This window comes from Paroedura picta, chromosome 16 (assembly GCF_049243985.1).
Source record: "Paroedura picta isolate Pp20150507F chromosome 16, Ppicta_v3.0, whole genome shotgun sequence".
In the NCBI taxonomy this organism is placed as follows: Eukaryota; Metazoa; Chordata; class Lepidosauria; order Squamata; family Gekkonidae; genus Paroedura; species Paroedura picta.
In genome coordinates, this window is record NC_135384.1 from 8,497,501 (window position 1) to 8,509,091 (window position 11,591).

An 11,591-nucleotide genomic window follows, 5' to 3' on the forward strand; every position below is an offset into this window, starting at 1 on the left:
TCTTCTCAGAAGCTGCAGAGAGAGATGTAGTTAGGAACTTGTCTCTGCCTCCATGCTAAACTTTCAAGTATGGTACTTCCTGAATAAATTTTATCTACTCTTTAATCAGGTTGAGTAAATACGGTGTGTTATTTACTCTGCTGACAACACTCCCCCCTTCTCCCAATTAACAGGAGGCTAACCCTCATGCTCCACATCCCACAGTGAGCTAACTGGCCATGGATGCTCCTCTCAACAAATTAAGTGGTTACTTTGCTCCGCCCAGCAGCCTCTATATACCCAAAGCTCCAGGTGGATTGAAGTCAGTAAGAGAAACAGGGGCCAACAGCTGGCATGGCAACATCATTACGTTACCCGGGCAAGGTGGTGATCGTGACTGGGGGCACCTCAGGCATTGGTCTAGCCATTGTGAGGGAATTTGGTGAGAATGGAGAGAAGGGGGTGTGGACGAGTGGCCATTTTGTGACAACAGGGATTGGGGTCACGGCTGCTCCGGAGACTTTGGAAGTCTTGCATCCAGCATCTCTAATCAGGGATGGAGAGAAATTGGGAGCGAGGGACATGTCCTCTTGATGTCCTCAGAGGCATTTTTGTCTGTCCTGCAAACTCCAGAGGGTCTCATGTAGTAGCATCTTCTGGCATAGGGTCTTGAAGATTAGAGACTTTTAATTTGCTGTTGACATGCCCAAAGTGTTCTATTTGAGGACCCAGATAAGGGGTGAGGTGGGGGAGGCAGGAATTGAATATTTTAAACTAACAAATAAATCTAGGGCTGTAGCTCTGTGAGTGAACCCGGCCTCTGAGTTTCGTTTTGTGTTCCTTTCTCTCGTTGTTCTCCAGTTCACGAAGGATCTAAGGTGGTCTTCTGTTCTCCAGAATCTGATGGTGAGTCTAAAGCTCCCTTTGTCCCTCCCCCTCCCCTCCGTCACAGGGTCCTTCCCTTGTTTGCCACCTTGACAGAGATCCTTCTTGAGGCAGCTTACACAGGAAAACTTAATAATAAAACAGAATAAATTGTTATTCTTTTTTAAAGTTTAATAACCCCGCAGGAACAACTTGTAACTTAAAAGATTTTGCATGCCCCAAACGATTTTCATAACACAGACCTTATTCTAGAACAGCCATTCTCAACTTTTCTACCGTTGAGAACCCCCATGAAAGCCCAGAAATGGTACAGTCGTGCAGTACATGGTTGGGAAGCAAAGCTGTGAACACCTGGGGACCCTCCCCTTGCCCCCTTCATTAGCAGGGGGGGGGGCAGGTCAACTTGACCATATATGGTCCTATCACCTGATAAGCTCTTGAACAACTTTTAAGCAATTAATTCACTCCCACCCGTTCAGGAAACCCTTCCAGGGCCGTCAAGAAACCCTAGGGTTTCACCAAGCCCTGGTTGAGAAGCCTGTTTTAGAAGATTAAAACAATTTTAAAAGAACAAATCGAGAAGAACAAAGACTTGTGGTCACAGAGGTGAGGTACGTTTGTCCGTGTTGGCGAGTCGTCATCCTTTACGATTGATGAAACACAGGGCCCGTAGCAAACCAAAACATGAAACCTTCTAAACCATGAGTGAGCCGCTCTCTCCTTCTCAATACGCACTCACCAAAACATTGCCAGGAAGGACAAGGGAAGAGACAAGGAGAGGGCAGGGAGGACGTTCAGATGGCCAGCAGGACCTCATTTAATGTGGGTGAGAAGTGGAGGGTTGTGAGATGTGGGCAGGGAGGACGTTCAGATGGCCAGTAGGGCCTGATTCAATGTGGATGAGAAGTGGAGGGTTGTGGGATGTCCATGCAGCAGATGTCCAAGACTGCAGACTATTGAGAAGAGCCCACAAAGAGGTTCATCCTGCTAGCAACTGCCCTGTTCTACCCCTTGCAGCGGAAAAGGGACAAGAGATCCAGAGGGAGCTGCAGGCTTCCGGGTGTCCTGGGGACGCTTGCTACCAAGTCTGTGACGTTCGCAACGAATCAGAGATTAAGGTAAGCAAAAACTGGGAGAAGGGTGGTGCTTCTTTGGGGTTTCTTCTTCAGTGTCTCCAGGAATTGTTCGTTCGTCTCTGAACCCATCACTAAAACCATTCTCCATATTCCAGTTCTCAGGTGCCTAAATGGCCGTAACGCTGTTCTTAGGCCTTTCCCCTTGATTTATGTTCCTCTTTCGTGAATTCAGACTATGCTTACACCTATGACGTCATGCGATCTTCTCCACTAAAGTCCTTCCCCTGGGGTTCCCCTTAATTCCTCCATCAGCTTTAAGCTTCTGTTTCTCACTATCACAGAATGTCCGGAAGTCTGAAAATGGGGCAAATTCAGAAGTTGAGTGCAACATTGCCTCCTTCACTCTGGGCCCAGTCAGGCTGGAGGCATTATTAGCAGAGTGTCTATGCAACAGTCAAGACACTGAACTGATTAAGAGTAAAGAAAGCTGTATTTGTGGAACTAACAAAGTGGAAAGGGAAACAGAAGATGTAAAGCTAGCTGCAGAACTTCATTCTGCAGAGGGCCAAAAAGGAGCCCCCTTTAGAAGGAAAGGTACAGCGATGATAAGTTTGAACCAAGCATGGAAAGCAAGGTCATAAACCTGATTATCCAGATTAGTTCAGTTGATCATATTTCCAGTAGCCACTTATGGCTGTGAAAGTTGGACGATGAAGAAATTGATAGGAGGAGAGTTGATCTGTTTGAATTCTGGTGCTGGAGAAGGCTTCTGCAGATTCCAGGGACAACATAAGTCACAAACGAGGAAATATTACAGAAAGAAAATCTGATGTACCACCTGGAAGGCAAATTCATGAAACTCTTTGGCCCTATCCTGAGATCCAGCTCCATGGAGAGAACAATTATGTTACAGTAAAAGGAAATGAGGCCGACAAAGAACATGGTGGTTTTATAGGATCAAAATGAGCACTGGCCAGAGCATTGGTCAACTGTCACAAGATCGAAACACATGGCGACTGTTGAGCGATAAGATCACCAAGAGTCGGACTCAACTGAATGGCTAACATCTTCATCATCACTTCCCCTGTGGTCCTCTCTAGCTAGAACTTGCTTCCCCTTGCAGGACCTTCTTCTTTGTACACAAGACTTTGCTAGATCCCAACAGGAGGCAACTCATGTGTCAAAGACCCTGAACAACCAAATGCCCGAGCAGCCCTTTTCCTCGGCTGGACCAGGTCTTGTCCCCCAACCCACAAAGGAGCCCTCTCTCCCCACTGGCTCCTTTGCTGTCCATCCTTGCTCCCAACACCTGGAAGAGGTGCAGCCCAGGGTAGGTAATGGTCACGTGCTGTTCTAGAATTGCAGCATTCTCAGTTCTGTTGCTCTCCTTGCCCTGCCCGAGGTGTCTCTCTGCCTTTGTCCCTGCAGAAGTTGATTTGCGTAACCATAGAACGTTACGGATGCCTGGACTGCCTGGTGAACAACGCAGGATCTAGTGAGTGACATTCAACCTTTTGGGTCATGAGAAGGATCATTGGGCTGTATGCGTCTGGGTATGAGGGTGTTTCCTGTTTATAGAATGATAGAACCATAGAGTTGGAAGGGGCCATACAGGCCATCTAGTCCAACCCCCTGCTCAACGCAGGATCAAAAGCTGGAATGGATTGGTTCAAGAAAGGTTTCGAAGAAATATGATTTTGCAGGGGGCTGTTTCCCAAGCAACTAAAGAAATTACATTAGCCCGATAACACAAGAGGTTTTTTTTCAAATTATTATGTTAATCCAACCCACAATCGATACATGTATTCATACATGTATCAGCTCCCTTGCTGTTTCTGTGTCTTTCCCCTCTGAAACCCGCTTCCATTTTGAATCCTCTTGCAAATAGGTTGGGGGAAAACGATAGATGACACCACTGCCCAGGACTTCCGCGACCTCATGGAACTCAACGCCATGAGCTGCTTCTTAGCATCCAAGGTGAGCGTTTCTAACTTCCATGGCGTTTCCCTCTTCCCTGAGGACAGCTGGCTTCATCCGGAGTTCAAAGTCCAGTAGAAAAAACCTGGAATGGTACTCAGAGGTATAATGCTATCCCTGTGTCCTTCAATTCCCCCTCCTGCCCAAATCTGAACAGTGGGAATGGTCCATATCTCCACCAGCTTTGCCCCCAAAAGATTCATCTCTGCCCTCTCTAGTTACAAGGATTTCTGCTAGCCATGCCTCTGCCAAGGAAAAATTCTAAATTACGGCAGCTTCGTAAGTTTTTCCTGTCGAGATCAAGCAAACCGTTTCTGTTTTATAAGAACCAACTCTTCTTCTTCTTCTTCTTCTTCTTCTTCTTCTTCTTCTTCTTCTACTTCTAATACTTCTACTTCTAATACTTCTACTTCTAATACTTCTACTACTACTACTACTTCTTCTACTTCTACTACTTCTTCTTCTACTTCTTCTTCTTCTACTACTACTACTACTTCTACTTCTACTACTACTACAGTACGCCCTGCCCTATTTACGGGGAACGAAAGGAAACATCATCAACGTGGCCAGCCTTGTCAGTGTCATTGGGAAGAGGAAGCGTTTTCCGTATGCCGCCACCAAGGTAATCCTGACCCAAGGAAAGACTTCCCCTTTTCCCCCCTTAATGCTGCTCTTGAGTCTTTAAAAGCCACTTGACAAGCAGATGAAGGTTTGCGCAGCATGGAAACAGCCTCTATCCTCCGTGCTTTGACATTTTCCACCTGCTGGGCTTTGTGAATCAGGTTGCTCCCGGAGACACATGAGGAGGGCAAGTCAGTGTTTTTTCAGGGCAAGTGTTAATTCTCATACCTGAGTCTTCAGCAAGAATTGCCAACAGGCCTTGAGAATAGCGGACTGCCCCTTGATAGAAGATGAATGGCCACTGGGATTGTAGGCATCATTTATGTCCATATCATTTAAGAAATCCTTCTCGTTATTCACATCAGACTGTAAGAGGAGGAGGCCGAGCTGTTCCTGGTCAGGTGGCAACCCTGCTTGTTGTGCATTTCTCTTCCAGGGCGCCGTGACTGCCATGACCAAAGCCCTGGCCATAGACGAGAGCCATTACAGAGTACGAGTCAACAGGTAAAAACTGTGATTATCCGAATGGATCTGCCGATGCCCAGCATCAGGAAAGAAAGACAGGTCCTGTGTAGCCTAATGCAGGCAAAGCATTGTGCTAAAAACAATTAAATTGATAAAGGAGGGGAAACGTAATAATAATACTTACCTGGCATTATAAGGGTCTGATATCCAGACAAGTGGGCTAGGTTACATTTCTGGAGAAGGTGTCAGTGGTACAAATTCCCCATGTTTACTTTCTCTTTCCAATGTTGTTACTTATGGGCACAGAAACACACACACAAAAATAGACTGGGCACAAAATACGACACGTTGTAAAATTAAAACGTAGGGAATGAATCCCATGATTCTCAAGTCTGCTCAAATAATCTGGTTTTCCTTAAGGCCGTGCATAAGACTTATCTTGAATAGTATATATTAACACGTGTAATACCACTTGGGTTTCCAACTCTGGACTGGGAAGTGCCTGGAGATTTTGGGGGTGGGACTTTAGTAAGGTCTGCCCTCCAAAGGTCTGCGCTGATAAGACTGTTCTGACCAAGCAGGAATATCAGGGCACTCTCAGCCTCACCCACCCCACAAGGTGTCTGTTGTGGGGAGAGGAATGGGAAAGCGACTGTAAGCCGCTTTGAGCCTCCTTCAGATAGGGAAAAGCGGCATATAAGAACCAACTCTTCTTCTTCTTTCTATACTGTGTTAAACGCTAAAGTGGTCATGGAGGCTGTTATTATCTTATTATTCCCTAGGAAGATAAGCTGCTACTTCTAAATTCATTCACTGGAGGACATATTTCTTGATGTTTCATGGTATCCCATGTCCTTCTCTTTCTTTACTTCCCCAACGTTTTGAATGCTAGCATCTCACCAGGACATATCTGGACTCCTTTGGGGGAAAAGTTGGTTAATCAGTCACCAAATCCGGAAGCAACAAAGCAGGAAATCAGGGATAATCAGGCAAGTGTGTTGTGGGGAAACCAGAACTGTGCTGCTGCTGCTGATTGGCCTTTAATGCACTGTGTTTTTCCTTTGCATTCACATCAGGTTTTCTTTCCCTTCAGTGTTTCCCTACATTTTCTGAGAATGGTATTGCATCAGTTTTCCCCCTTGCTTCACTCACAAGGCAAAGGTAATCCGAAAGCATAATGAATCCTTCAGATTTCCCCCATAAGCCCTTTTTCCACACCCCAAAGGCCACTCCTTTACTCCTCACCTTGTGCAGTGTGCTTGGTCTCTCCTTACTGGCCAGATTCACATCAGGCGTGTTTTTTGCTAATATAAGAAGAAATTCTTCAAGCTGCATTTACTGTTGGGTAGCCCTCTTAGCAGAACATTAGTGGTTCTCCACCCTTCAAGCTCCAGCATTGCTTTTCCCTGCTTGTCAATTTCAATTTTTTTTTTTAAGAAACAGAATGAGTCTAGCGCTACATGAGTGCCTCGCAAAACTCATATTGCTAGAGGAAAAAAAAAATCATCGTATACATTTTTATATAGGGTATGTGTGTGGGTTTGTACATGCTGTTTAAATATTTATTATTATTAATATTAGATTTATATCCCGCCACTCCCTTGCCCTCTGTTGAGAATATTTATTGCCAGAAGGTGATCTCTGGGGGAGGGGTGAGGCAAGGGTCTTTCCTCAACAAATATCTTGGCAGCAGTGTGGAGAGGCATTTTAAAAGCCCCTGCAATTGGATGCCAGCCTGGGGAAATTCTGGCATCTTGGCAGCCATTTCCCTCCCAGGCCCAGCCAGTTTCCCACCAGGGAAGCCCCGCCAGCAGCAGGGAGTCCATCCCAGCATGCCCTCTGTTGAAATCAGAGGGGGGTTAGAACCAAGTGACTCTGGATCTCCCAAGCCACCAAGTCTCGGAAGCAAAGAAAAAGAAAAAGGTGGACGGATCTGTTATGCTTTTAAATTACCTTTGCCTTGGGAGTGAAGCAAAAGGAGAAAACATCACAAAAACACTCTCAGAAAATTTGGGGAAACAGCAAATGGAAAGCAAATTGAGCACTGAAGGGAAGAAAATCCATGCCAAACAAAACAGAAACCCCAAGGCATGTCTACAGTGAAAGCGGGGTATAATGCAGAAGAAAAAAGAAAACCTGATCGAAATCGACAGTAAAAGTAAAAAAAAATTCCAGAGCATAAAAAGAATTCTGCACCCAGGAAATTTTGCTCCTCCCGAATTCGAATTCTAAGTACTACTGAATTCTAAATCTCTCTCTCTTCTTTTGCACATTTGCAGCTTCTGGGACGTTATGGGACCCCAGAAGAAGTGGCCTCAGCTGCCCTGTACCTTGCCGCAGATGGTACTTTCTGCACTGGTCTAAATCTTGTGGTCAGTGGCGGAGCCGAAGTCGGTTTTGGGAAGAAGAGTGAGGGGGAGCCGAAGCCTAAACAAAGGGCAGGTGGGAACTCAAAGGGTTTCTCCAGCAAGCAGTAGGACTGAAAAGGCGAGAGGAAATAAGCGCTAAGAATACAGGTGTCATTGAGCCAAAGGCATCCGTCCAAGAGGAAGAGCTCCACCAATTTGTCACAAAAGACAACAAAGCAAGAGACATTTAGTGTTGGACTAAGACAACTCAGCGAGGAAACCCACTGGATGCCCTGGGGCCAGTCATGCACACACAACCTAAGCTGCCACACAGGATGTTGTAAGCAGAAAGAGGAAATCCACATCCTCTTGGCTTTCTTAGGAAAGGCAGAACCCAACAGCTCCCTGTAAGATGCACCAGATGAGGCAGGCCACGCCGACAAAGAAGACTCACGTTTTTCATTCTTGCAGGGAATTGTAGTCCACGGACATCTGGAGGGCCGCAGTTTGCCTGCCCCTGTTTTAATATGCACAGTACACTTCCTCAGACAGAATGAACTAGAAATTACAAGACTACCTATATAAGCAGAGAGAAGGCCATGGCTCACACAGTGTAATGAAAGATTCAAGTGGGTCCCCTTGCTGGTCTGAAGTAGCACAACAAAGTCAGAATCCAGTAGCACCTTTAAGACCAACAAAGATTTATCATTACCTTGAATAAATCTTTGTTGGTCTTAAAGGTGCTACTGGACTCTGATTTTGTTACAGTATCATAAAGTTGTTTACGACATGCAAGGGCCTTGCAGAAATAACAAGCTACGTTTGGAAGGTCGTCATTCCTTTGGGTTCAACTCTGGAAGGAAATATAATGCAGGGAATTAAAGTGCCAAGATTAAATATAAATGGACAGGTGAATTCACCTGTCCCAGACTGAAAGAAGGCAGCTCCATCTTGGATTCAGCTTCTCCCAGGTCAGACTCTGATAGTGTCCGAGAGAGCTAAGCCCTGGAACGTCTCTTGTGTATTTAGATTTTAGTTGGTCATATGACCATTTAGTTGGTCATATGCCCCAGGACAGTGAGACAATGCAATGGTTGGACTTCATTAAACATTTCCTGTTGATGACTTGTGATTAGTTCCTCTCCACTCACAGCTGTGCCTTTTCTGGTCTAATAAATAAAAGATGTGAAGAAAAGAGATGGCCTGAATGTGCTGTCGCTGTTCGGCCTTGACACGTGAACATGAGTTGGCTGCAGGATCTGCCCTTCCTGGTTGAGCTGGGTTTGGTGCTCTCTCTCCCCTGTCTTCTAGATTCCTTTCCTGGCACTCCCAAGCTTTCTGCCTGGGTTCATTTTCCTCTCCCCCTCAAGTCCCTTTTCGTTTGTTTATGGGCAAATTGTGCTTCCTTCCTGATGAAGGAGAAACAAAAGGAGAGCTTCTGATGGGGCGGGGGGAATTCATTCATTCATTCATTCATTCATTCATTCATTCATTCATTCATTCATTCATATTTTTATACCGCCCTTCCCTACGGCTCTGGGCGGTTTCCATAAAACATTTTAGAAAATTTACATAGAACAATATCAATATCAATATAACAATATAAGATACCATACCAACTAGAACAACTGGGACAACAATTTAAATCTCCTCCCCCCGGGTTACCGCCACCCACCCATTCAACGGCTGAACCCAGGCTGAAAAAGTCCTCCAAATTTTTCAAATGCCCCCATCAAAGCAAGCTATTAAGAAAGTGCCACAGCCCGAAAAGGGGGGGGGGGGAGCCTGCCCACGATTATTTTGCAGAATGTATGAAAAGTCAGCTAACAGATAGAATTGCAAAAATAGCAAAAGAGCTGGAAAATGGCAAAAGAGCTAAAGGACAACAGGATTCACATCAGCATGTCCTCGGGGTGGGGCAGCCGCTGGGGCAGATGGTTTCTAGCAAGGCCCACAGCTGTCGGCCGGCACCCCCTTCAAGCACACTCCCTGGCTAGCACTGCAACACCCACGGTGTCTGCTGCCCACCCTGCCTGGTGCCACTGGAGACAGATCTGAAGGCAGCTGTGAACGGGGTTGGCAAGACAGCTTGTGGAGTGTATTGTCCTCTTGGGCTTGCCATACCCCCGCCATTGCCAACTGACCAATTTTCACACCGTCCCAGCAATAACTTCAGCCAGCTCTATGTTTTTATCAGTGCAAAAGAGGGAGGGGGGACTTTCTGCATGCCTCAGACGAATCCTATCTTCTCCGTTGCCAGCTCCTAAATTCCCTGAAAGGAGACTGCCTAGGAGATTAAAAGGACACCTCTCTGGAAGTTCCAAAAGGGACCACACCCGCTGCCAACCAAACAAAAGCCGAAACTGCGGAGAAAAGGTGTGGAGCGTAATCAGCCCTAATTAAGGGCTGAGCTCTGACACCATCGCATGGGGCAAGTCAACGAGGGCATTACACCGCAGCTTGTGAGCAGGCAGGGCCAAGAGACAAGCAGGTGGGTGTTGGTGTGTGAGAGTTCAGTGGTGGACCGTCTGTGAAACCTTCCAGGGCCAGGATAACCCAACAAACAAAAACTGGGGTACACAGTTAATGGGAAATGCCAGGGGGAAAGGGGACTGTGTACTTGTGACACAGAAACAATGCTTCCAAAAATGCACAATTGTCATTTACAAAGACAATCATAAGTAAGAACCAAACAATACTGTACATTTGTGTACAATAATACAACAAATGTAATTAAAAAAATCGTTCAGGCCACAGTCCAACCGGTTAGTTCTAGCTGAAGTCCAAACAGTGTCGCAGGGTGGCTTCTACAGTGGACCCAACAGAAATAAGAATATGATCTAGTTCCCCAAGGGAATAATTAACAATCCGACGTAGAAGAATTCTCCAAAAAGTGAACTGATTTATTTCATCAAGGGTACTTTGTCAAGTGGAACATCACCTGCTCAAGGAGCCAGGGACAGAAGAAATTACAATCCCAGGAAAATGGCAGCCAGGCATTGTTTGAATTTGGGAGGGACTCGAACAGAGATTCGTCCCATGCAGAAAAAAGACATACAAGGTGAGCAGAAGGAAGGAAAAGAAGGGAACGCGTATTACAAAGGCTATTCCAAACACTGGAGAGCCATCTTCCTTTGTATAACTTATTCTAGTTTGTTGAATTCATCCTTAATTGTATTCCTACCGTTTCTTAAACTTCCCCATCTGACTTTGTTATTTTCCCTTCCCTTTCAATAAACGCAGTTTTTTAAAGACGTGTTCTGGTTTCGAATGGGACATCCACAAGCCTGTGATCATTGACCTGTTCCTTTTTTAAAAGGGAAGTGGTGTGACCATTCAGAGCGATTCCTTTACAGTGAGTTCTTACAACGCTTTCCGTTCGGCCGGAGATGCGAGAAATGACATCCGATCATGCAGCAGTGCTCGGTCGGCCTCTCCTCCCGTCACCGTTGACAAAGAACATAACAAGATTAAGCAGAAAACAATCGCTACGGTATTTAGGGATTAGCTCCCTTCAGGCACTCCTTCAAAAGGGCCAAGTCAGCTGAGAATTCAATATTTTAATGTAGTAGTACAGTGTGTTCTTTTTGGGGTGCTCTCACGTAAACCTCGGGTTCCCCAGAAAACTTGGTTGGGAATCCCTGCTCTTGGATGTTTATTAGGTTTACTAGCTTCCTAAGAATGGCCCTTGAAAGGATCCCCTCTCCTGGCCCCCGGCCAGGCAGCTTAAGGTGGCTTTGGCCCGCAGCTCACAGCCGGATCAAATGGAGCGGGCGGGGGCTTGCCAGATAGTTAGCAGGCATGGGACAGAGCTCCTTAGCAGGCAGTCAGCAGGCCAGGAGGCCCTTGTTAGCAGGCCTTTCCCTGCTTAGCAGGCCAGGAGGCCCTTGCTAGCAGGCCCTCCACCACGACCCTTTGCCCTGAGCATACGATAGACCAGCACGAGGTCAGATCCTGACTGCTGGCTCCAATGTGTTCAAAGGGAAACTGACCAATAACGTGTGCTGGCGGGAAGATCCTTTTGGGGTGGGGTGTAGGGTTGTAGGTTTCCTTGGGTCAGTTTTGCCTCTTGTACCTTGAGCTGGGGTCACTATAAAGAGCGGAATGAACGTCCAGGGTCCTGGTCTGTGAGCCCACGGATTCAACAAGGGGTGATCCTGCTTTGACCAGGGGGTTGGACTTGAATGGCCTCTATGGTCCCTTTCAAGGATTCTATGAGATGTGTACTTCCGTACTGGAC

At 46.3% G+C, this 11,591-nt stretch overlaps 1 protein-coding gene across 1 annotated transcript; it reads left to right on the forward strand.

Annotated features, from left to right (window-relative positions):
* The first annotated feature begins 333 nt into the window (after positions 1 to 333).
* Positions 334 to 7,480, forward strand: LOC143826636 (L-fucose dehydrogenase-like). Its single transcript, XM_077315478.1, has 9 exons — positions 334 to 421; positions 841 to 885; positions 1,882 to 1,982; positions 3,369 to 3,435; positions 3,829 to 3,917; positions 4,435 to 4,539; positions 4,975 to 5,042; positions 5,896 to 5,992; positions 7,283 to 7,480. The coding sequence occupies exons 1-9, from the start codon at positions 334 to 336 to the stop codon at positions 7,478 to 7,480; spliced, it is 858 nt and encodes a 285-aa protein (XP_077171593.1).
* The last annotated feature ends 4,111 nt before the right edge of the window (positions 7,481 to 11,591 follow it).